Here is a 26,137-nt window from a genome sequence, read left to right on the forward strand (position 1 = left end):
CCCTGCACACCCAACAGCTCTGAAGCGACACCGGAATGAGACAGCTGGAAAGATAACAAATAAGGCAAATATGCACTGCTGCAGCAAAAGCAAGGCAGCAATAACATCAACCTTGCTCTGGCCAACCTGACCTACATCCTGCACAGATCCATGCTGCAGGGGCCTTCATAGATGGCAGCAGTTTTTGCTTCAGCAGATGCAGTAAGCAGCAAAGTGCTGTTTCCCAAGCACTCAACTCAGGAGTTTCTATTCCCTGCTCTGCCATACCTCAAAATCCCCTGATTTCTGAAAAGCAGCAGTTCCTCCTGGGCAGGTGGCCCAGAGCCCAGCCCACACCCATGCTCCACCCCAGTCATTTTTTGACAGGGTGGAGTCACTTTCACAACGGAGGCCTTGACACACATCCAGCCCTGAGCACTGCTCTACCAAAACACTTGGAAACTATCTGCCATCTGCTTCATCAGCACACAACTATCACTCTCTTCCCCCAACACAAACCTGCCACACCAGCTCCTTCTCTCAAGCCCTGCCTCCAACCACACTGGGTAGGACCAAGCACCTGGAACAGCTTTTACTTACATTGAGCCAAGAAAACAAGAGGACAGAGCCATTTCTCCTTCTGTTTGTTTATTTGTGATAGAAGAGCAGCCCAATCTGACAGGGCCTGGCTCCTTCACCTCGTCCTCGAGGCCATGAGCATGTTTTGGTTACAGCCAGAGCAGGTGACAGGCACCAGGCCAGGAGAGCTGCTGCACTGTAGAAGAGCAGAGCACATCTTCACCCAGGCCCAGCCAGATCCACAGAGGCAAGAGGTGCTCACTCTTGCACCACAGCTGAGCACACTAAAATTGCCCTCCACTGTGCTCACGTTAGGCCAGAGCAGGGCTGGTCCCAAGCAGGAGAGCCCAGGAGCTGATTCTAGGGGCACTTATTGCTCAAGTCTTGAATTTACAGGAATGGAAGTGGTCCAAGACTAGGCTGAGCTTGGTCTCCCCACGCTGGAGCAAGCCACCAGCTGCCATAGAGGATCAGGTAAGTGTGGTTTAAGCACACACTGAGCACCCAAGCCCAGGCACAAGAACAACAAGGCAACCTGGGCTTATCATGTGGGGGAAGCCTTTCAGGCTGTCACAGCCCCTGCTATGTACTAGGCACAGGGCATGTGTACTGTACTGGGCAGGTCTGGGCCCTTAAGTCCCATAAGTACTGCCCCTACATTCTCCACAGACACACCTGGGCACAGATATGCCAGGGCAGGACTCCCAAGCTGGGCACACAGGGACCAGAAGGGACATGCAGCACTGTGGCATGGAACAAAGTGGCACAAGGCATCGTAGAGCAGGAGCACTCACACATGAGCTGGCAGTGGCAAGCAGCCAGGGATGAATCTGCTCATCCACAAAGGCTCTTGTGAGACAGGGAAGAGGAGAGGGCACCAGGACAGGACGCGGTCTCTTCTTTTGGTCCTACTCAGAAGGAAATGGCCCCTAGGCAGAAGAGCCAGATGTAGGCACTTGGGGGAAGTTCCTTTGGAAACACTGGAATGGGACTGCAGCCCCACAGCTGTGATGCAGGCAGCTGCCTCTCTGCTCAGCAACACTGAGAAACAGCACAAGCCCTCCCAGGAGCAGAAGTGGCCCATGGCTGCTCAGAGCAGAGGGGCTGAGCATGCAGACAGGGGACAGCAGGACTGGGCACAGGGGTACAACAGTCTGTAGGCACTTGACTTGGCTAGTGGCACCCAGGAGCAGAGGGACAGGTCCCAGCTGCCTCTGCCCCGGGGCTCTCATTGGCTCTGGGAGCACTTTACCCTCTAGTTGGCTTTGACCTTGCCATTGGTGACAGTGCCATTTTCATGGATGCTGCTACCGTTGTGCTGGGCTGCTTGTTGAGCCACCCTGGGCAATCGTTTGCCCTTGGTGTAGGACTGGTACCAAAAGTTGGAGAAGAGGATGAAGAAGATGGTCCCATAAATCCAGATAAGGTGAATGAAGATGGGGAACTGGTATTGGCAGTTGGGCATGAAGTAATACTGGGAGATGTGGACGGAGACAATCACAAACTGTGCCTGGGAGCAAGGCAGAGTAAGAACAAGTTATTCATGGGAGCAGGATCAGGGAACCCACTAGAGACCTTATTTTTAAAGGAAACACCTAGACTCCTTTCCCAGTCTAGAGCAGAGGTCCTTATGGTGAGGCAGTCAGCAGCAGCTGGAAGAGGCAGGCACAAGTCTCAGGGCAGCATATGCCTCTCACCCTCCCAACACAGCTGCAGCCCAGGGGCAGCAGGCTGAACAGCACCCACACCCCAACCAGGCTGGTAGGGCTATCAGAGGCCTACAGTGGGGCAGAGCTACTAAAAACTCAGAGCAATATGCTACAGAGGGGACAGCTACAACTGCTGGCTGCACCTTCCAAAGGTACAAGGCTGGTCTGCCCTTCACACTGGGCACATGCCACACAGACTCACCAGCTGGATGGCTGTGATGTGCTTCTTCCACCACAGGTACTTCTGAAAGGCAGGTCCTGCTGCTGAGAGCCCATAGTAGAAATACATGACCACGTGCACCATGGAATTGATCATGGCATGGAATGAGCCCATTCCCCCTGTTAAGATAGATTTTCCTTAAGCCAATACTCCACAGCAATCAGCACTACACAGAGCTGCTAAGAGCCCAGCAGTGCCAAAAACCCCTTCTCAGCATGCTGGGGTAACCCCACCCAATCTGTGCACCCAGACAGTTGCCATCTTACCTGGACCAAACTTTGCTCCCCACCACCAGCTCCATGGCAGAACAGAGTGGTGAAAAAGGTGCAGGAATGTGACCTGTTCATTCTTCTTCCGCAGGACAAAGATCACCTGCAATGAAAGCCCAACAGCATCAAGGACCTGCAGCCCTGGGAGCAGCTAAAGCTGGGTGGGCCATTAATGCAATGTCTGATCTTAGTGATGCTTCCCTCCCTCCCTCCACACTCACTGTCATCACACATTAGGTCACCCTACAGCTTCCAGAGCTGTAGCATGTCAAGAGTGGCCTCAGCAATATTCCAGAGTGGCCTCCTTCACAGTGAGGCCAGACAGAAGCACCACCCTGTCAGACTGGAAGGGCTGCAAAAGCACCTACCCCAAATACACTAGGCCTCAACTCCCCACCCAGCAAGTGGTGACAAGGCCTTCTCAGTAACTCACTCACCGTGTCTGTCAGTTCAATGAACTTGGAGAAAACAAAGAGCCAAGCAACACTGACCATCTGTAACAGAACAGGTTAACATTAGAGACCTCAGCCTGAACATGCCCAGTGACCAAAGGGCTTCATAGAGTTACCAAGCATGAAACCAAGGCTCAGAGACTGTGAATCCTCTGCCTCAGGAAAGGCAGGAGCTGTGACCCTGCTGTCCAAACAGAAGCACTAAAGGCCATCCCCACTTATTAGGAGAGGGATGAGGACTCACCCTGAGGGCCTTGGGGTCCTGTGAGAAGTCCACAGGGTCACATCGCCAGGTATACCCAGTAAGCCACCCTGCCATCAGGAACTGCAACAAGAGCATCATCAGGGTGAGGCCCAACACATCACCCACTGCACATCAAGCTCTGCACAGAAGGGCAGGGGACAAGCCAGAAAAAGGGCTCCCCATCACCCACGCAGCTTGCACACGCTGCTTTACACCTGCCCGACCGAGCTACCAACAACTCACCTCATAGACTATGTAAAGGGAGAGTCCCACCAGAAAGAAGTTGTATAGCACCATGAACTTCTTCAGGTTTAAAGGCTTCCTGTTGGCCATTAGCCGGGGACCCAAGGATAGGACAAAGTAGACATATCCCAGAAGGATGCCCATCACAAGGAATGGGGACTGCATCAGTGGATAATCAGCGATGCGGGGGTCTGCAGAAAGAGCCACAGTGCAGAGCAGTTAGCATCCTCACCCCAGCCTGCTGCCAGCAGTGCTACTGCCACAGTGGAGGCAAGGACACAGCAGTCCTGTTCTAGGACAGAAGTGCGAGTAGAAAGCAGCCTGGGAGCAGAGGCTGGTGAAGTCAGCTAGACTCAGCACAGTATAGCCTGAAGCCATGCTGCAGGGCAGCCTGGAAATCTTCTGCCCAGGAGAGCACAAGTGCCCCAAAACAACTTGCACAGGCACTGAGATAAGACAGCCTCATAACAGGCAGCACATAAGAGTTGCATCTGTGTAAAGGCAAAGACAGGACACAGTTAGACCCAGGGATGCTTAAGGGATGCCAGACCATCCCCCAGCGCCTCTGGCAGTAAAGCATGTAGTGCTCCCTGTCTGATAGCTGGGCAGAGCCAAATGCTCACCTGCTTTCTTCATGAAGTCCTGATACATAGTCACAATCCCCTCCATGGTGGTGGCAGTATCGCTGTGGAAAGAGGCAGGGAAGATCAGGTAGCTGTTTGCCCAGGAGGGCTGCCTACAGAGCATAGCCCTGCAGATCAGCAAACTCCAAGTCCAGTTTCAGAGAAACAGTCATGTATCTGGCCAGTGTTGCTCTCAGCTGATCATACACCAGCATCCACTTTCCAGTTGAGCCACAGGCCTCCTCATCTCTCACAGAGCCTGGCCCTGTTCCCCCAACTCTGTTGGAAACCCCATCATCCAATGTCAGCAGTCTTTCCAAGGCAAGAACCCAATATTTCAAGCCAGCTATGGAAGCTTCCAACCTCAGCACTGTATCTCCAGCCCCTTAATCTTGCTCCTGCTGTACAAGCTCAAGCATTATGACATTGCCACCAGCCTTGGCACCCATACCTATTCAGCACACTGCTCCATCTGACCCTGGTGAAGAGATGCAAAGCTAGCCCACAATCCCCACAGAACAGTGCCTTTATTATCATCTTTGGGCTCCTGCCAACTGATTCCCACCACAGAAGCAGCACACCATCACTGGCCGGCCCATTACATGAGGAAGGAAATCCATAGGTTCAGAAACAAACATCAGTTTCTGGTGTCAAAGTTCCTGGTTTCACATCCTTGCACAAAACCTTCCTGACAAGAAACTACTACCACGTAACCTAGTACCTCAGAGGCCAGGTGCATCCTGCTTGGCAATGGCATTTCCACTCCCCTTCCAGACAAGGGAAAGCCATACAATACAAGGCTGCAGGGAGAAGAACTGGCAATCCCCACACTTGCTCAGCCTCACTATGAACACACACACCAGACAGTGACCCAGGCAGATGCCCTCCAGAAAAGCAGGAAGGGCCCAGGCTCTTGCTCTCAGGCAAGTTTGAAACACCCTCACCCATCCCCCTTGTGCTCCTCAACCTCTCCCCAGCCCACAGGACACCAGAGCAGCACGAAGGGAGGCAGAGCACAGGCCCAGCCTCACCTGACTCATCCACCTGCAAGGGAGGCATTCCCAAGAGCTGCTACCAGACATTCCACCTACCCATTTCCCTGCAAAAAGGTACAGAGGAGTCACTGCCCACACACAGCCCAGGGAAATGGGTCCCCAGTCCAGTCTCCCCAGGAGATATATTGCTGCCACCACCAGGAAACACACAGCCTCCTCCAGGCCAGCAGCCAGGAGGCTGAAGCCAGAGTACCCTTCTTCACAGTAAGGTCCCTGAGTACTCAGCAGCCACTGCCACCTCAAGCCCTCACCAGCCAACACCAGCACTGCTCCTTTAGCTTCACAGCAAGAGGAAGAACTCAATGTCATCTTTGCTGCAGGCAGGATGGCAGCAGACACTTCCTGTGCAGAGCTACCAGGCACCTCCATGCCAGGCTTTGCTGGCAGTAATCTTCAGGGGGGCCTGCCACACACCATTCTGGATCACCGCTCCCTGCAAATCAGTTTGGTGCAGCAGCAGTGCTGGCTCTCTGCCTGTACAATCATACCCTCTGCATTCCTCCAGACCGGGGAGTGCCACCTAACTTCTCTGCAAGACCAGCAGGCAGGAAGAGGTCTCCTCCTTCACCTCAATCCCCCAAAACACCCATTCCACCAAACGAGGCACCACAGCAGCCTGCACAGCCATGCACAAAGCCCAAGAAGTTTTGCTGTGTTTCAGAAAGCATGGAAGGTGGTTCCTTTTGCCATCTTGGAGGTAGATGGAACAATAGGACAAAACCCACCTAGGAGTGATCCCCCCACACATCAGGGGCACCTCAGCAGCAATATAGCTGTTCACCCTCCCAACCAAGGTTTCAAAGGGTTTAATAGCAAGTAATACTCACTTGTAGTGTCACCGTGATACAGGTAATATTTAAGGTTCTGGGCACTGCCAAGATAATCCACTCTCCACACACAGCAAAGGCCAGCTACAAGTGTAGCCGGAGCTATCGCATCCTTAAGAGCCACTCAAGGCTCAGCTGTGGGAAATGCAGTAAGTACAAGTCCAGAAAGCTGCTGAGCTTTATGTTGCTTTAATGGCTAAGAGCAAGCTCCAAACTTGCCTGTCTAGTTTCAGCTTTCAACCACTGCATCCAGCTACACCTTTATTTGCTAGATTGAGGAGCCCTCAAGAGTCAGTTCCCAGCAGAGGCACCTGACTATTCAAGCTGTGTTTATCTTATCAAGGTGAATGAGTCAGCCTTACTACAGGTCCAGGGCAGAGACAAAAATCCTGCCGAATACTTGCCTGTTTTGGGCAGGCTAGGATGAGAAGAGAGTATCAGCTGTCTTTGAACTCAAAGCTACATCTCACACTGCAGCAAAACAGCTCAGGCACCTTGGATCACTTTGCTAACTCTGGGCCAAAGGCTCCAGTACCACTGGCCAACTAGGACCCCAGCTCAAAACAATTTGGGGTCCATAACAACTATTCCCCCAAGTAGTGGGAGATGCCCATTTCAATCCAGGGCTAGCACAGAAGTCCCCACCAGCATGAACAGAAACAGGTATCTCTTATTGCTGTTTTGTGAAGCACCTCCAACACTCCTACAGCCACGCATGCCACAGGAAGTTGAGAAGGATTGGACTTGTCCAGAAGACAGGCTCTGGGCAAGCACCTGGGGCAGAAATAGTAGAATTATGCTGCATGCCCTTATGGAAAGGACTTACGCATTTTCCACAGTTTCTCTAGGCAGAACAACATCCTGCTAAATTAAGCTAACAGAGCAACCACAGCTCTAGGGAAATCCCTGAGATCTTCAGGTCTTTGCAAGACCTGGCATCCATCCACACTGGTATGCTACATCATCTTGCATCAAAGTGGACAAAGTATGCCTTGCTCAGCCAGCCAATGCAGGTATGTCTTGCCCTACTCTGTCCCCCAGTGGGCAGCCACTGGCCATGGGGTGTTGACAGTTCAGCGGCAAAGTGGGAGTTGCAGGGCAGGCCCAAGTGTTACCTTCACTAAGCAGGGGGGTGTGAAGTGCACCAGCCTGCCTAAACCATGATTGCTCCATGCCAGCCTTTCTGCTGTAGGCAGGGGTTTTCCAGCACAGAGCAGCAAGTGTCCAGGAACCTGAACTCCCCTCTGCCACCTCCTCTGTGCACAACATCCCTCTGCACTTCGAGAGGGGTTCACCATCCAGACAAGCATCTGCTCTTGCTCTTACCGCACTCCACACTACACCACACATCACACACTGTAGGCATTCACACCTCAATGGCTGGATCTGTCCTCTCTGCACATGGGGGACACTTACTTTCCTCTGACTCCTCCTAAATCCTGACGTTCTTAGGCAAGGAGATGAGGAACCCAAAGCTGAGCTTTGAACAGCTGAAGAGAAATCAAGCAAACACGTCCAAGCATCCCAAATGAGCAGGAACCCTAGGGGCCCAAACACGCCCTGCATGATACAGGGAAACCTTGCAACACATCTCCCATCTCTCAGCAACAGGGAGTCACTTCCCCATGTCAGACAAAAAGTTCCCACTCTTTGCAAACTAGAGTATCAGGCCACAATCTGCTCCAGTAACCAACGTCAAGGATTAAATACTTGCTTACACCAAGCAATGTGTACACTGCATATTTCCAGCAAGCTATACAGCTAATTAGTGCAACTTCAGCAACAGCAAGGCCTTTTATGACCAGCCCCAGTCCGACCACAGCACTGTCAGAACCATGACACTGGCAGAGACCAGAGCTCAGCCCAGGTAGCTTTGTTAACAGCTTTGCAGAGCATATATCTCCCCACACAACAACCATCTGCAAGCAACAGACTCTGCCCCAGACATCCAGCACTCCTACTCCTCAGCATTCAGGTCAGAAATCAGTCCTGTAATAAGTGCAAAAGCAAACACCCTCATCTCCACACCAGTTTAATTAAAGGCAACACCAAAACCATCTGGTAGGTGGCCACAGAGCTGCCACCCCAGGGAGAGCTGGCACACTGCCCTTGCTGAACTGGCTAAAGACAGCCTAGCCCCTGGGGTGCTTCCAAGGGAGTAGCAGCCCTCAAAGGGCAGGAGATAAGCAGTTGGCCAGATGTGAAACCAACTCACATCCCTGACCTACAAGCTGGCACCAAGGCTTGCTGCCTGATGCAGCTTTGAGCTCCACAACCTCTCAGGAAGGGGCATCTCCCTCCTCCAGCTCCCCACCATAGCACCTGCCCAGTTGCCTGGAGTTCCAGAAAGTCACTGTGGGGTCCAGCAAGGCCTGCACACAGCCCCATGTGCCCATGGACTAATTTCCCTTCAGAAGAGTGGAACTGATCAAGCCATGCTCTGGTGGCCCCAGACAAGGCACAGAAAGGGATGTGTACTACACATATAAAGCACCTCAAAACATCACCACCAAGAGCTGCCAGTCACAGCTCCAGAAGCTTTCCTGAGCTTATACACAGCAAGATGAGGAACATGAAACTTTATCTGCCCCAAACAACACACAAGCAGCAAGGCAGTCAGAGCAAGACAAGAGGGAGAAGGAGCCCTGCCAGCCATAAGCTGCAAACCCCTGTTTTTTTATCAACTCTGCAGTGGGATCACTCGAAGACTGAAGTGTACAGTGAAGCACAGAAAACTGCATTTGGATCTCCTCTGCTACTTTGTGCCCAGTGAAAGGGAGAGAGGTCTGTAACCAGGCAGTATACACTTATTTCACACACAGCATCTCATAACACCAGCTCAAACACATGCAGCAGAGGCCACTAAACAGGAGAGCTGTATTCAAGTACACTTGCATTACTGCTAATAATTTCAACTATTCACTGAAGGCTCAAGACAGCATTGTCCACATACTTCTAAAGTAATGTTTTTTTCTCAAAAGAAATAAATCTAAAGACATACCTGTCACCAGCCACAGAAGACAAGTCTGGCAGAATAACCAGAGCTACGTTTCAAGTGTGGAAAGCCATACCAACAGATTAGGGCAGAGCAGTAAAGCAGCCCTCCTAGCCTGACACCTTAGCTCTGAGGACTTGAGGCAGACTAACTAGAGTTTGAGAACAACCAGTCCCAGAACTCAGTCCACAAAATAACTACAAAGACTGCCAGGAAACTTCATGCTAGCAGCACCAGATAAGTTTTCCTATTTGAATCATATCCATTTGTCACTTCCTCTGGCTCACCTGTTTCATGCTGAGTGTCAAAGGACACGGCCAACAACCAGGTCCCGTATGTTCTACATCAGCATATTCTGAAGTCAGTACAGGAGGTCTGTGTTCACAGAAGGGATGCAAACCCTCAAAGTCATGATATGGAACAGCTCTTGCAAGAGCTGCCATTGCAACCAGTGTAGGAGTCACACTAGCTGGGTGATGCTCCTGGCACGCTGGATCCAAGTGGCAGAAAGTGTCCTGCCTGAAGCTGAGCAGTTTCCTCATCTTCACCAAGTGTGTGTTAATACCGTACCGCTCTCTCACAAAGTGGCTGTAAAACCCTGAGGCCTTTGGATAGCATCCTACATACAGATTAAGCTCTCCCCTTCCCATACTCACTGGAAGCAGAGAAAGCAAGAGGAGACACCCAGATTAGCAGAAAGCTCTGACTGACAGTCACAAGCTTTCAGGGGAAGGAGGACATCCATTGCAATAGGGTACTGGTAACCTTGTACAAAAATCAAGGCATGTAATCAGACCTCAAGGTCCCACAAGAGCACACCTTGCAGCAAGAGGTTTATATGCACAGCATACTTTTTTCAGGGGCAGCACCTCCCCAAGCTGTTAAGAGTAGGTTTACTCCTTATCACATTCAAAGCTGGTGGCTGCATATTCAGAGAACTGGTGCCAGTAGAGGTGAGGCCAGTCAGAGAAAGAAACAAAAAAGGCAACATTAGGCAGAAAATCTGACATAGCAAGGAACAAAGGAGTAAAGAAGCAAAGGAAGAAAAGAAACAAAGTGAGATAAGTACAAAAGTGGAAAATAAGGTATTTCCCATCTGAGCTGACCATACTGATCTGTGTCACTCCCACATACAGCACCAGGTGAAGGGAGAAAGTAGAGATGGCTGAGCTCCCTCTCCAAAGTGAAGGCACCCAGCAGCCTCCCAGAGTGCACAGAGCACACTCAGGATGGACAGAACTAGGCAGGTGACAGAGGGCAGGCCAGGCTAGATTGAGCAAGGCCAACTTCTAGCACCTCCATCCAAAATCAGGTCAAGCCTTCTAAAGCCACCTAGTAAAGAAACAGTGTACCCCTATCTGGAGGTGGGACAGGCCGTACCACAGCATTCATCTCTGATTTTAATCACTATGCAAATGCCTCAATACAAGGCTTCACCTCTGTTCTCACAGCACTGGCTGTAATCATGATACAGTAATGATTAGTGTGCTCTGCCCCATTCAGGCCTGTGCATTCATTAGACAGGCACATCAAAACAAGATGTACATTAAAAGTCTACAAAGCAAGATGCAGAAAAGGAAGACTCCCAAATTCCCTCCAACAGCTTTATTTGGGCTATTCAAGAAGCCCAGGTGTGAACCCAGAGCCACTTCTCAACAAGACAAGGGGCCACTACCTGGAACTTATCATGACATCAGCTTTGGGTCCTGTACCCTTCAGACCAAGAAGGCAGTGCAGTCACACAATCTTCTAATAAGAGAGCAGGATGTTCTGACAGTATGAAGATGTCATACTCCAGTAGGACAGTATATGCACCTAGAACCCAACAAGCCTGAGGCTTAATGGTTACCACTTCTAAGCAGGTTCACAGCCTTCCAAGCACAAAAAAAAGTGAAGCATGAGGCCTGGTTATCTCAACACAGGTGTAGATAGACACTCAAAGTCAGCATACTTGCTTCTCCTGCTGCTCCTGTACAGACAGGGAAAGCCTCTTAGGGTTAAGTAGAAGCAGCACAAGTTATAAAATCTGTGTGTGTACAGAGCAAATCTTAAACTATGAGAGCAAGCTAGCTGATCTTATCCACAGGGCAAGAGCTCTCCTTGCAACAAAGCTGGAGAACTTGCTGCCAACAACAGCCCACCACCCTGATCCATCCCACAGGGAAGAATCAACCCTATGAGACACTAAGGGAAATCAAGAAACATCAGACCCAGTTACCACCTCTGCCATCCTCAAGCCACTAAAGGCTCAGAATGCAGACAACAGGCCTGATGGTGGGGAACAGGCTGTGGCAGCTGCAACTTGTCATCTCTGAACAATAGCAGCCCCACAACTCCTGCAGGGAAGAGTCCTGGCTCCTGGGGACAGTCTCCTCCCTATAAGAGCCCAAGCTGCCTCACCTGTTTGACTGGCAAGAACCAGACTTTCCAGCCCAAGTACTCCCACCATCTGACAGCTACCAGCACTCCAATACAAAAGCACAGAAACACAGAGCATCTCTTGGGCCATCACAGGCACCACTCCCAGTGTCCCCTGTAAGTGTCTCAGGCTGAGTGTTGACTGTGCTGTAACCCCCAACAGAAAAGGGGAAAGCATTCACCTGCAACATTCAAGGACAGTGCCCAGCCAAGTACCTGCTTCTGACACCAGCTTCAAAGGTTCCTCAGGATGCAAAGTTTTCTCCACCAGGAGAGAAAGGAGACATCGTGCAACTTCAATAAGCTCCCTTATTTTTATCTCTAACACATGGTATGAGACACCTCTAGGTCAGAGTGAGCTTTTACTCCCCAAGTTTCAGTTTTAACAGTACTTTCTCTCATATTACACTTCTGCCCTGAAGGACCACATAATCCCCCCCACCCAACAGACTTTCAGGAAACAAAAATAAGAGTACAGCACAAGCCAGGACTACAGAAGCCCAGGCTGTGTGGGTGGCACAGCTTAATCGCCACAGCAAGATGCAGCAAGTAGATGCTGCAACAGCTGGCATCTTCCTGTTTCTCATAGGAACAGGCCACAAGCAGCAGCTCACACCTACAAGCTAGAGGGGCTTCCTAGGAAAGAGATAAGGCACAGCAGTCCCAGTCAAGCCCCAAGGGCTCAGCCAGCTGTTTGACTCTAAACTATACTCAAGAAGCTGCCCAGCAGGTCTGGTGGGAAGGTCAGCTCCATCCAGCTAGGAATCTGCCCTGGCTGCATTCTGGTAGAAGAAAAGGTGGTCAACTTGGGACAGCACAGCAGGATGGATGCACTGCTTCCAAGAGGAGAAGAGATGCTCTGAGGAAATGCACTAGCCGGTAAAGCACCCAGTGTTATCCCACGCTGCCCACTGAGCATAGCAAGGGGTATTCACCCCCTTCTCCCTGCCTTTAGGGCTTCAGAACCAATACAATCAGTCAGAGGGAAAGCACCTGACAGCCCCCCTGCAGGCAGGAGGCACTGAGGCATAGATTGCCACCCCCAAAGCCTCCCCTCTTGTTGCAATGCCTATTTATGCTGTCTCATTTAGTCTGTTACAACGTAAAAAACAAGTAGCTTTCCCAACTGCCCCTTCGTTACAACAGAGGAACTGGCCCACGTAAAGCGATCTACCGACCAAGCTCTGTACTGCCAGTGGTTATTAAGCCCGCAGTGGCCCAGGAAGCACAGACCCCTGTGCACGACCACACCAGCGCCAGGTGAGCCCGAAGCCAGGCGACCGCTGCCACCAGGGGGGTGACAGTGACGACCTCCTCCTCCTGCCACTGCGTTCCAGAGAGAGGGCCAGCGAGAGGCCAAGCACCTACACGAGCCGGCACTCAAAGCTGACATTGTGTCGCAGCAGCGGGGGAGGCCTGGTACTGCCACCCTGCCCGCAGGAGGAGGGAAGAGCCATCTCAATGGCTATATTGATGCCGAGAGCTGGGCAGAAGAAAGCTTCACGGCCGCCGGGGGCTGCTCTCTCCCCGCTGCAGAGAAGCCCCAGCAGACCACAGCCCTCGGCTGCTCAGCGTATTCGCAGCTCTCAGCCCAGTGCCCACGGCAGGAGCCGCTCAGCGCCTCGCTCAGCCTTGCTGCCACCCCCACGAGTCCCTCTGGCACAGGCTCCGGCCCCGCTGCCGCCGGAGGGAGCGCCGGGTCCCCCCGCCCGGGCGGCTCCCGGCCCGGCTCGGGTGTGGCGCGGCCGGGCCCGGAAGCGGGGCCGCGGCCCAGCGGGGCCTGAGCGGCTGGGAAGGGCCGCGGCGGGCCCAGAGAGGCCTCGAGCCGCCGCCGCGATGTGTGGGGATTCAGCCACCTTTCAGCGAGCCCGCGGCGCTGCTCCGCTGCCTGTGGAGCTGGGACAGTCCCGCCAAAACGCCAACAGGGCGATGCCCATCCCGTCTCTGAGGCTGCGCAGCCACCGGTCCCTGAGCTGGGGAGCCCTGGGCTGGAGACACCGGCCAGCAGTGGGGAGGCAGCCCCGTCACGGCCGGGACCCAGCGAGGCCTCTGGCAGGGACCTGCCGGGGCGGAGGCGGGTGTTTGCGCCACGGCACACAGAGCGGAGGGACAGTCCTTCCCCCCGGCCGGCCGGGAAAGCATCCCAGCCTCGCACAGACGGGCGGCTCTGCCCCGAAGGAGAGCACCCGACTGCGGGAAGGGAATTGCACCCTTCCCTGGTACCAGAGAGGGTGCGCTGGGGCCGTGGCACCAGATTGTGAGCCAAGGAGCACTGCAGCTCCTCACACAATCAGGACTCTGCTGGTTTTTAGAAAAACAAGCCACTTCAACAACTCAACTCGGACTCCAGTTGTGTCCCTCCGTCTGACACGGGCAGGTTTGCACACCGGTAGACTTGCCACACTGTACTACGGGTACCCCCCTTTCCGGGGGGTGACAACCTTTACAGCCGCACCCAGCGTGATCACCCGCCAAGGGCACGTCACAATATCACAACACCCATCAGGCCACGGCCTGCCCTGACGCGCCCCTCCACCCCTGTGGTGCGGGGACACCACACACCTCCTCCCCTGACCATCCCAGGTGACGGGAACATGGACATACATACACGAACCTCCTCCTGAAGGCTGGTTAACAGGTGCCAAGCTAGCACATGGCTTCCCTAGGGCAGGATCCGCTGTTCCTGGCAGCAAAGTTTAGGCCACCAAAGCAGCTGAACCCTGCTGAGGCCTCCCCAGCACCCTCGTGCTCTGCGATCACCTTCTTAAAGCCCCCTCAGCACATCCCAACAACCAGCCTCGACCTACCGCTAACCTCGGATACCCCCAGCCAAACGACAGCTGGGACAGGACAGGCCAGGCATCCCCAGCCCACCCTCTCCAGACAAGAACGGGCCCCGCACCCTCCGTGCCCACGGCCACCCGCACTTACCACCAGCCGCACCCCGTTCTGCCGCCGCCACGGACGCCCCCGCCATTAAAGGGGAAGCCCCGCCCCCTTTTCCTATGCCGATTGGCCGAAATGGCATCGCTCCGCCCCCTGCAGAGCCGGGGCCAATCGGCGCTCCCGCCGCGTCCCGCCCGTTCCGTGGCCGCGCCGGGAGCCGGGCGGGCTCGGGGCCGAGCGGCGTGAGGGGAAGATGGAAAATGGCTGGGAAAAGGATGCGGGCTGGGGCAGGGTCGGAGTGCGGTGCGGAGGGCTGGCTCGAGGGCGGTGGTGACGGCATGAGGGAGACCCGTACAAGTCCATAAATCGGCGGCTCATAGGCTTGTTTACTCCCAGAGATACAGCAACAGGCACCGCGAGCTTTCGGAGACACAGGACAGAGCCCAGAGGCGCCTACTGTGACCGTATGCAGTTTCTAGAGTGTTTCCATCCTGTGGCGCCTTCACGGCCATGCCAATCTGCATCCTAAAAAGCGGCCGGGACTTGACTCGTGCTCGTCTGGTCTGAAGGCGTTTTCAGAACTCATTATTCTAATTGTTAGGAAACTTCTCGTTTCCAGCTTAATTTGATGCATGGCTGGTTAATAAACATTTGTTCCTGTGCCAACGTTGTAATTTATCTCACCCAGCTGCTGCCTTGGTGTTCATGCTACAGTGTATTTGTAGGCTGCAATCACCTCCCTCTCAGCCATTACAGGGAAGACTAAACATTAATACTTGAGCCAGTCCTTAAGGAAATCAATTTATAAAAATATCCACAAAGTACCTTAGTAGTAACCTTCTTTGTGTCCTGATATGCTCCCTTTCCTTAGGCTTTACTTTCATCTTGACCTTAACCACTCCTTCCCACGTAAAATTCCTGTGCTTTTTTCTGCCCCAACCTCTACCAAGGTTCCTAATTGGTCCCAAAGCTCAGGGCTGCTTCCCTGGAGTCCACGCAGGGCCTATAGCTTTATAGAAAGGGGGGTTTTTAACTATCAAGTTAGTCGACATAAAAAAACTTTATTTTATCCTCCATTTCCTGCCTGTGGGCTGTGTTACTCTTTAATTGGATACTGTTAACACCAGACAGGCAGAGCTGAAGCAGTCTGGATCATTTTTTCTCCCTTTTTAAGTATAGGCATCAGCCTTGTTTGTTACTCTTTGCATTTTTTTGTCTTTCGTCCTCCTTTTCTTTTGCACCATTACTCTATTTTTAGTTGTTTTGTGGTCCAATTCAGTGGAAACCTTGCTGTGTAGTTTGTCATGAAATTAGAGATCATCAGTGCATTCCTTCACACTCCCTAGTACTGGATTCTTTTCTACCTTGTATCCTGCATCTCATAGCTTTCTCGAAGCATTCCTTCTTTCTTCTGGATCCACCCTTGCTGGCAGGCTTGTCAGGCTCTAACAATGGGCCCCAAATTGCACAGCCCAGCCTCTTCCTGCTATTGGAATTAATTTCCAGGTCACTGTATTTTTCTTCTGCTCTGAATGCAATTTATTTCTCCTCACTTGGTCCTGTACTCTATTTCCCTGTTGTGTCTGCTGCCTCCATCATTATTTCTGTGTGGTATTTGCTCATTAGTTTTTCCTTTCTACTGCATCTTCTGCTTCTCTCCTTAATTCTCCAACACACCGAATAGATTTTATTATTTTATCTCTCCTCCGTTTGTTCTTCTTTTCACACTCACCAGCTTTGGTGGGTTCCCTTTGTCTGCATGTTGGCCTTCGTCTACCTCTCATGCTCAGCAAGTGCCTGCAGTTCCTTGGCGTTCACCCTTCCCACAACATTCCCAGTGCTGCAGCAGCCTGGGCAGGAGCTCCAGCTGAAGCTGGAGGACCTTGGTCTGCAGGAGCACCCTGACTGCAGGCAAGTGGATCCGGTGCCATGCTGTCCAAGAGGGTGATGTGGGGTTCCCTCCTAACCCTCGGGGACAGGCCTCCAGCAAGAACTTGACTAATCTGCTACTTGTTGTGGGTCAGGGTTTCTGCCTTCCAGCCTCTTTGGAAGCAGGGTAGCACAAGAACACATAGTAAAGAAAATCCCTCAAAAACAAGAGAGGTGAGGGAGACAAGTGACGTGACCTGTTGTGTACAGCCTGATCTTCCCAAAGTGTCTTGGGAGAGAATCTCTTATGGATGGGTAATCCTCTGCTTCCATCTTGAATCCTGCCCATCTGACCTGAAATCTGGGAGAGAGAAGCTGTTTGCAGCCAGCCAAGCATGTCACCCTGACTGCAGTCTGGATCACCAGACCAGAGATGATCCTGTCACATGCCTGCAGGAGGGTGTCCTGCCTGCACTAGCCACTCCTGCAGCTGGCAAAGCCCTACAGGTCATTAACTCTTCACCTGCAGTTCAGGAAACAACCTAGCCACTGTGTGCTTGGTCCCAGCACCCTGGGCTGCACCAGGCTCCAGTTTGGAACAGTTTAAGCTCCTTCCTCCGTTTCTTATCCTGAAGAACACACCATTTCCACTTTAGCTTTCATGAGGGTCTTGCTGGTCCTTAACATAAGGATCAGATGAGATGGAGGTGGGTGGGAGTCTCCACATTCCTCCTTTTCACTGTTCCCTCCACTGGTCCTTGTCTTCTGCTTTCTCCTTGCTCCTTGCAGAGCCAAGTGCACTTCTCTTTCTCCTCATCACTCTGCCCTGGTGCAGAAAGCAGACCTGGGCTAATGTAACTGGCTGAAGGCACAAATACTGAAGCCATCCTCAGTGCGGATGATGACCAGACTATCAGATGGGAAGGTCTGTAAGAACTAAGCAATGGAAAAGGAATGAAGCTCATTGAGAGGTTATGACCTCAGGGATTAGTAGTGAGAATTTCTTCTGCATGTAATGAGAGATGCTGGTGCAGTGTTGCACCTTTTCTTTGCCAGTCTTGAAGATTGGCTTAGGCTCATCATGCAGCTGGGTGGGAAAAGGGAGGTTTCAATCTCTTCAGGTGTCAAGTTTCTCATTTTTCAGAGAATTAAGAAATTCTCAAAATCCTGGTTTTCTGGGGAACTAAAATATCTTTTGGATGATACCTGGTTTATATAGTAAATTTATTTTCTCTTATTCAGTGAATTTATAACTATGAATTTATTTTTTTTAAATACTGATCAATTGAATAGTGAGAGTTTCATTTGGGAAAAATATCAACATTATTCAACTTGAAAAATCTAAAAGAAAATAAAAACTTCAAATGAATTCAGTGAAATTAAACACATGCACAGTTGGCCCTGTAATTTTTCAGTAATGTATTTGACACACATAGTTGATAAATTTACACATCTTATTAGACTTAGGGAATGAAAAGACGATTTACAGATCCTCCCATCCTTTTCTTTTTACTCCTGAAAAACCAACGATTTTGCATGTGATCTGATAAAAACACTGAATGTAAATTGGCTCTCTAATGTTGTTTTACCCTTCTCCCTTTCCCTGAGAGTGGACTCTGAAGCACTATCAACCACAAATTATTGCTGTACACCTTCTCTGTGGCTCCATGGGAAAAAAAAATTATAAGTTGCTTATGCTTGCAATCGCAAAACATCCAAGAAATGCTCCTTCAACACCTCTGTCTATACTGAGAGAATCAAAAAAAGCTTTCATAACCACTAAAAGTGGTGAGAGATGACACTATTAGGCACCTGAAGGTCCATTAAATGCCATCCTGTCACTTTGCAATTTCAATAACTGGAGGAGGCCAGGTAGGCCATGCCTGGGCGTATGTCATTCAGGCGGATGTGTTGCCTCCTTCCACGGCTGATATCAAGATTAAGTGACTCACCTTGTGCAAAATTTTGTGTGTTATTTCTGCTGATTACATTGTAGTGTCAGTAAGGGCCAATTACCCCATCACTGTTCCCCTCTTCCCTTAAGCCAAAAGAAATGCTTCATTCCTGGAATTCAAGGTCCTTATAAGCCCCTCAAGCTACCAGCAAACAACACAAAACATTTCTGTAGCCAGCAGGCATGAAATGACCCCGCTGAAACCCCTGTTGTAATATGACACTGTAGTTTTACATTAAAACATCACCTGGAAAAAGGCATTCCATGAGGTGAAAGGGGAGGTGGAAGCATCACCCAGAAGCTTGCCAGCAGTGTGGTGGTGCACCGGAGCTTTGACAGCAGACTTTCACCCCGGCGTGTTTAATTGCTGGACTTTGCCTGCCAGTCGGGGTGGGCAGCACACATGACTGTTGTTTCCTGCTGGGACAAGAATTCTTCGTCAGCTGCACAGCAGCCTCTCCAGCGTGAGCCCTGACACCAACCTGCACGGGCTGGCAGCATCATCCCAGCAATACAGGACACCCTGGGTCCTCCACAGACATGCTCACTCTAGACCTGTTAAAGCATTCTTATTTGTTCCTGTGGCCTATAGAACCTTACAGAATAATGGTGCTTTTCTCAAATCCACCCAATCATGGGGTGGAGGGCAGGAAAGAAGCAGAGCCATAGCTACAGCAAGGTGTCTGAGGATACTAAATACCTGCAGAAGCACATTCTTCAGTGTCTCTGCATGGCAGCAGGCATGGCAGGGCCACCTGAAGGCCCAGAGTGGACTGGCAGGAGGCTGGAAAGGGTCAGGAGGTCTGAAGGTTTCAGCACACGCAGCTCAACAGGAGTCCTTGGTTACTGTACGAGTATTGGTGACTGCCCACATGCAACACGCCTTGGCAGAAGACCACAGGAGCTCTGGGAGCTCTGTCTCTTGTAGGGACCTGAAAATTGCCCCTTCTCAGGGAGCTTTCAAGGCTGTCTCATTGGCACATGCTCCTGAAGAGAGAAAATGTAGGTGATGAGAAAGCCCTGGTCCTGTTCATCCCCAGAGACCCCTTTCCATATGAAGTAATTTCATTTTATCTCTGATTTAAAGCCCACAGGAGTTGATCATATCTGGTAACCTGTCCCAGACTGCCTGGAGCCTGAGAGAGCAGCTTGGCAAAACTGGGTGACTTCTTCACTCAGGCGGTTGGGATTACAGTCAGATTTGATGACTTGACATCCACATATCACGCTCCACAACTGCATCCCAGGGCTGTCCTCCTAACTTGTGGAACAGCAGTGCCATGCAGCTCAATGAAGTGAGCAAAGGTAGAAGAAAAAACCTTCCCAAGTGCTCCAGGCTGTGCTGGGGACTTTCCTGGGAAGACTTTGCCTTGACCTGAAGTGGCCACTGGGTCCCCAACAGAGGCTGCCTAGGGCAGGGGTCCCAGGTGCTGTACCTTGGCCATGGGGCACCGGGGTGTGAGCTCCCAGGCGTCAGGCCGAGCACGCTGCTGGTCACTGCGCAGGGACTAAGCCATAGAAAGGATATTGTCAGAGCAGAGGATTGTTCTGGGAGAACAGGCTGCACAAAGAGGAATTGTTTTGCCATTAAATGAGGCTGTGTTTAGCTCCAGCCAGGGCTGGGCTTTGCCTGCCTGTCTGGGATTGTGGGTTGGCAGGGGATGATGTCCTCCCTGGCCTGCCTGGCATCTTCTCTGCTTCTGAGGTTGTCCACTGGCACAGTCAGCAGCACAAGTACGTGCCCTGAGACCCATGGTGGGTAGGGAGAAAAAGGAAATTGAGGGATAAGAGAATTTTGTGGCAGGCCTGCCGTGGCCTCCTGCACCTGCCTGGCAGGTCTAAGGGGCACAGGGGAAGGGGAGAGCAGCAGCTGGGCAGCTGCCATGGTGAGTGGCTGCAGTTTCTCCCAGTGACAGGTATATACTCACCTCTCCAAACAGTGCTGTTGATGGCCTCCCTGGATGCATGTGTGTGGACAAGTATCTTGCACCTGAGCTCCAGCAAGACACAGCAGAGAGCACAAGACACAAAGAGGCAAAGGAGAGGGAGCTGCATGCTCAAAATGTGGGTTGGAACACTGTTATAATTTCTTATTGCTTTTACTCCCTGTGTGAGCGAATACCAACATTTAAGAGCAATGGTGGACGTAACCACAGAAGCTTTCTGTGAGTCACTGCTTCCTCAGCAGCTGCAGGGGGTCTTCAGCAGCCCAGGGCTGCAGGTCCTGCTGCCTGGCTCCTCCTGCCTGCAGCCCCAGTGCTGCCCAGCTCCCTGCCCAGCCTGCACTCTGCAGCAGGGGCTGCACACGTGGCAGCTTCTGCACAGCTCCATGCAACCAAGTCACAACCTGATGCATTGTTCTGCTGACTGGAGCAAAACAGGCTGTGCTGTGATGACAATGATGATGATGATGATGACTGACACTGTTTCTACTGCTATGACGCCCATGAGAACCTAAATGTACAAAAACAAAACAGCCAAAATTGGCTCCCCAGCCCCACTTACGCAGAACATCTTTCTCAGGGGGATGCAAACCATTCCTGTATTAGCTACTGCCGTGAGCTCTTAGGGCAGTGATTTGAAGTGCTGCCACGCTGCTGCAGCCGAGCAGGAGACAAGAGCTGTCTCTCTCATATCACACAGCAGGACCCCGACTTCAGTACTGCATCAGTACCAAAAATAAACTCCATGTAAACATCCCCTGCACGTTTCAAAGCCAAATTCCCATGGGAGCAGCACAGCTCCGTGCTGCACACCAAGGTGGGCAGAGCCCAAGACTGGCACTTGGCAGTGGGAGACAGACACGTCCCACCAAAGCCACCTGGCAACAGGCATAGAGGGAGGAGGTCTGTGTTCAAAAGAGGACCATTCTGGGAAATGCTGCAGCTTTGAAATAACACCCATAGACAGCAATGCCCCAAAGCATGGCCTTTGCCCCAAAGCATGGCCAGCAAATAAAAACCTTAATGCAAAAGTACCCTGGGGCACAGCCTTTACTCAGAGGAAAGGAGCTGACGTGCCAGGCAGGACTTAGCACCACTGCTAATTCAGTGCAGAGACTCCTTAGACATGATGGTAGCAAAGGGAGAAGCCTTACAACAAGCAGGTAAATCAGTGACAGAATCTGAGCAGCAGTGATAAGATAGCTGCTGCAGGAACTACAGCCCTTGATCTCCTGACTTTAGAAAATATGCATCTCAGTCAGAAAAATACATGCAGTAATTTCCTTTCTTTAAAAAACACACACCAAAAAAAAAAGGGGGACAAAGGCTCCTTCTTCATAGGAGCCAGCCAGCATGCTTTGCATTAGTCTCATGTACAGGGCTACCCCTAAGGAAATTGCAGAAGGTTTTTATTAATTTCTAAGTGCAGGTTTCCACCAAGGCAATGTTCCTGGATCTAGCCAGAGAGCTGCAGTATCATAGGGACAACAAATAAACTGTGGAGTCACATCAGCTTGAACTATTTTTATGGCATGTATTACAAACACAAACATCCCATTTCTTGAGCATGGGCTTTTACCACCACAGCATCTCCATGAGGCACAAAGTGGTAACATTTTATGTCTAAGATAGTTGAAGATTTATTGTGCTTGGGTGGAAGGAGGAGATCCATGGGATTTTTTGAAAGCACCTGTGTACTCATTTGTAAGCACCAGCTGTCACACAGACAGGCTCTGCCTCTCCTGGGGCCACCAAGCTCATGTGGGGAGCCTGGGAAAAAGCAGAGACCCAGACTGGGGAGCTGTTTCCACGACTTGACCATTTACCCTTTGTTTGTGCCTTTGACTTTCAAGCAGTCACTGAGCTTTTCAGAGGTCACTCAACACACACCTTTTACTGCTGTTCCCATGTATTTGTCTCTCCTCCGTGAGCTGCAGGTGAAGCTGCTTTGGAAACAATGCAGATGCAAAACTTGGCTGAACACCCTTTGGCAGCACTCACCCCTTTATGACGCTTCTTAGCATAAAATAGTGCTCAGGCTCTCTCAACCCAACCACCACAAGACTTCTCCTTTGGTCCCAGAGGTTTCTGGCAGAAGGATCCTGTCCTAGCAGGAGGGTGGAAACCAACCCCACAGCCCACACTGAAACCCTGCCTTACCTGTACCTGTGGTATGGAGCGTGGAGAACTGAAGAGGTTCCCCTCACTCCTCTGTCCCCCTATCTTTTTGGTCGCTTCTTCCCTCACACCTCATGTACTTCACTTCCACTATAAAGGCTTAATGACACCCACTTAAAAGATCCATAGGTTAAAAAAACAAACAAATGTGTTATGTTTTGCTTGTTTAAACAAAAGAAGACATCTGTGTGCACATGGCTGCTTGGGGACGGGACAAGAGAACAAACAAGCAGCAGGTGTTTGTCATGCTGATCGCTGGATGCAGAGAGATGCAGGGAAGTGGTGGCACCATTCTGAGCTTCATGGCTCCCAGAGGTGATCTGGCCCATGACAGCAGCAGGACAGGCTGCAGGCACAACCCCCAGCATGTGTGATACAGACTGGGAACAGTGGGCCTGTGGGCAGCTGGGCAGGAAGGAAAGGCAATAAATATCTCTCTCCTGCATTTGGGAGGAAGCCAGATGAAGCATTCCTGTCACGAGGGTGAAACACTTTCCACTCTAACAGTAACTCAGGAGGATGTTAAACAACAGTTGCATAAGGCAAATGCTGAAAATTCAACAGTCTGGGTATCCTGCATCTAAAAAAATAAAATCCATTTTTAAAAATCCAAACTACTAATGCTGAGATTCAGTAACACAAGGAAACCTGGAGAAGCGCCAGAGAACAAGCACGCTGATGTTATGCCAGCATTTTAAAAAAGTAAACAGGATGGCCTTGTAAACAGGTGTGTCTATTCGACAGACATTCCATGCAAAATAATGACCAAAAAAAATGTGATCATATTGATAAAGACTTAAAGCAGAGAAATATAAATACCAATCAACAAGGATTACAGACAATAGGCCTGTAAGACTAACATGATCATTTTTTTGGCACTGTATGTTCTTAGGTATCAGAGAGCTGGTACAGCAGCATGTGCGATCAAGGAACAAGCTCACGGGCAACCTGGCCAAGTGCGAGGCAGCAGAGGAGCTGCTCCCTGTGGAGCTGGTACTGAGCATATGTTTGCAGCAGGGAGTGCTAAATAGTCTAAAGCTGGTTACCTGGAAAAAAATGAAGCCATGATGGGTACAGCCTGCTGTCCTGGGAGCCCCAGGCATCCCTGGGACAGTGGGGCCACGCAGAGAAAGCATTGTCTGCAGCAGAGCCTGACAGGTACTGAGGGGAGGCTTGGGGGGCCAGAACAAACCAGTGTCCTTCTCCATCACTCTTCTGCACCTGAACTGGAGCCCAGACAGCCCAGCAGCACCTGCCATGCCAGGGCTGAGCCTCCTCCCTGTCCAAATGACCCATCTTGGAAGAGATGGTTTTAAAAGGGATTGGATAAGGCAAGGGAAAAACCACAAGGGTTCAGAATGGCAGCACATCCCATGCTCACAGGAAGAGTGTCCTTCCCAACCACCTACTTGGCCCCTGCCACAGCAGAACACAGCCTGAGCCTTTGCCCTGGCACAGCAGAATCATACTTTTATTCTGACACAGTGCACTGGGAATGGTGTATCCCTGTTGGGACTTGCAGAGCACAGTGACAAGCAGTGGACCATGAATTCCACAGTGACTTTATGGGTAAAAGGCTTATTCCTGTTCCCTCTTTAAACATTCTAGCACTGGCAGCAACTGGATAAGAGGTTAAAGCCACTCTACATCCGAAATTCCCATTCCCACAATTAGAATAGTGTGTCCTGGTCCAGTGTCCCAAAAGACAGATGCATAAGGACATTTGGATGTGAGTCAAGAAATGGAAAATATGCCTTAAAGCAAAAGGGACTTTCACCAGTTCAGTCTGTCATAAAAAAGGATCAAGAAAGCTTGATCGTAACATGACTCCTCTGGTACTATCAACTCAGAGGCTCAGTCCCTTCCTGAGAAGATCTACTGACTTGAAGGGAATTAAGGAAATGCAGCTTCAATCTAAGGTGCAACAAAAAAAATAGTTTTTAGAACAACCTACCAGCCACTGTAGCAGAGACATATCAGTTTAAGATCAACTGTTTTCCTAACAACAGTGCTCAACAAGAACTAATTCACGGCAGTCTGTGTCATGCAGGAAGTTACGCTGGCGAGCCTGGCCAGCCTCCCTGCTTTATAATCTACGGAAAAAACCCCTGCCTGCGTTTCTCTTCCTCCAGTCCAAGTGTGTGAAAGGTCTGGCCTGCCCCACTGGAGGCGTTTTGCCCAGGTTAGTGTGGGTAGCAGGCAGCCTCTGTCTTAGGCTGCCCGAATGACTCCAGCCAGCTGCTGGCCCTGAGCTCTGGCACTGAGGCATTTTAGCTTTATAAGGAAGCCAGTCCGGGAGGATGAAGTGAAGCAGCAACCCAGAGCTGAGGCTCTATGAATGATGAGTGCCAAGGAGCTGACACATACAGTATTCTGCCTTCCTTTCCAACCAAAGCAAGGACATGAGACAGAGCAGGGAACAGCCATTCGTGGTTCTCAGCACATCACAGGGAATAGCCATTCAGACTCTGACTCCCTGGCTCTCAGGCTTGGTTTTGCACAAACCCCTCACACTGAAACCAGTAACATGCCTCTGCTGCCTTCACACCAGTTCCCAGCTGCAGTCAGTGGCTACTGAGAGAGCCTGGACATCCATGTTCATTAGGCAAAAAAAACAATTGCACCAGTCTGGTTGGGATGGTGCCACTGCAGACATGTCACTGGACTCATCTGTAGTGGAGCAGCTTTGCTATGTATAAGCTGTCTGTGCTTCCAGCTCAACTTTCTACTTCCCAGCTCAGTGCTTTTCAAGGGCCAGCATGTCAAAATGGGTCAATAACTGCTCTAGTCACAGCTTTGTGCATGGTTTTGTTTTGGGAGAACAGCTCACAGCCTCCACAAATAAGCTGGATCTGATTAGCTCAGAGGCAAGCAGTGCAGGAGCAGCTGCAGGCTGTATCTGCTGAGTGGAGATTTCCTCACCCAAAGATTGCTGACAGATGCTATTGAGTAAAACACAGTGCTGGCTTTCAACACAAGTCAAAAGGAAGTCCATGCAAGAGCAACCAGAAGCAGGACATTCATCCTTTAGGATGGTGCTGTACGTACTGACAGGCTCCGTGGGCATATGCCCCCACACTTTTGTCTCACAGGAATCTCTCATAAGGCAGATTGTATGTTACAGCTCAAGAGCAGAAAGTATAATAGGGATGGCTTCACACTGCCCAGTTCCAAAGAGAAATGGGCCAGACTTCACAACCTGGCCCATACAGAAATGTCACAGTCCTGAGCACACTGAAGTACCTTTCTGAAGTGATCAATTAATCCTGAAGCAGCTAAGAAACTTTATAGAAAACACAGAAGCAGAGAAGCATGGAAGTGAAATCAGATCCAGCTGGGATTTGCTGCAGCATCAGAATACAAGAGCTCTGTGCTTCTGTTCCTCATGTGCTGCCTGCTTGCTGTGGGCCTTGAAGTAGTCCTTCCTAGTATTTTGCCTTCTGGGGAATAGCTGTAATTGGTTTTCTATGCACGAGATGTTTGCTGCTTATGTTGGCACCCAGCTGACTCACTCGACAACACCCCTTTATGCATAAACCTGCAGCTCCAGCGCTCAGCCTCCAACATTTTCAGTGTGGTTTAGATTAGAGCTGCTCTGTAGCCTTACCCAAAGGGACATAAGAGTTCTTATGATTCGAGAGGTGGACATCAGTGTCTCACAGTGAGCATAACAAGATCTTTATTAAACAAGAGG

General features: G+C 50.9%; 1 protein-coding gene across 1 annotated transcript; it reads right to left on the bottom strand.

Annotated features, from left to right (window-relative positions):
* Positions 1-641: 641 nt before the first annotated feature.
* ELOVL1 (ELOVL fatty acid elongase 1) lies at positions 642-14,567 on the bottom strand. Its single transcript, XM_082286886.1, has 8 exons — positions 14,545-14,567; positions 4,319-4,380; positions 3,696-3,886; positions 3,453-3,533; positions 3,194-3,250; positions 2,754-2,859; positions 2,470-2,606; positions 642-2,068 (listed from the first exon to the last, which is right to left on the bottom strand). The coding sequence occupies exons 2-8, from the start codon at positions 4,362-4,364 to the stop codon at positions 1,814-1,816; spliced, it is 873 nt and encodes a 290-aa protein (XP_082143012.1). The 5' UTR covers positions 4,365-4,380; positions 14,545-14,567; the 3' UTR covers positions 642-1,813.
* Between the last annotated feature and the right edge of the window lie 11,570 nt (positions 14,568-26,137).

The sequence above is a fragment of the Coloeus monedula genome (assembly GCF_965178545.1).
Source record: "Coloeus monedula genome assembly, chromosome: 9".
NCBI classification, from domain to species: Eukaryota; Metazoa; Chordata; class Aves; order Passeriformes; family Corvidae; genus Coloeus; species Coloeus monedula.

Coding starts and splice junctions, on each gene's coding strand:
- ELOVL1 (XM_082286886.1), bottom strand. CDS start 4,364: ATGGAGGGGATTGTGACTATGTATCAGGACTTCATGAAGAAAGCAG. Junction 3,887..4,318: donor GGACTTCATGAAGAAAGCAG/GTGAGCATTTGG, acceptor CTCTTTCTGCAG/ACCCCCGCATCGCTGATTAT. Junction 2,069..2,469: donor ACATCACAGCCATCCAGCTG/GTGAGTCTGTGT, acceptor CCTTGCTCCCAG/GCACAGTTTGTGATTGTCTC.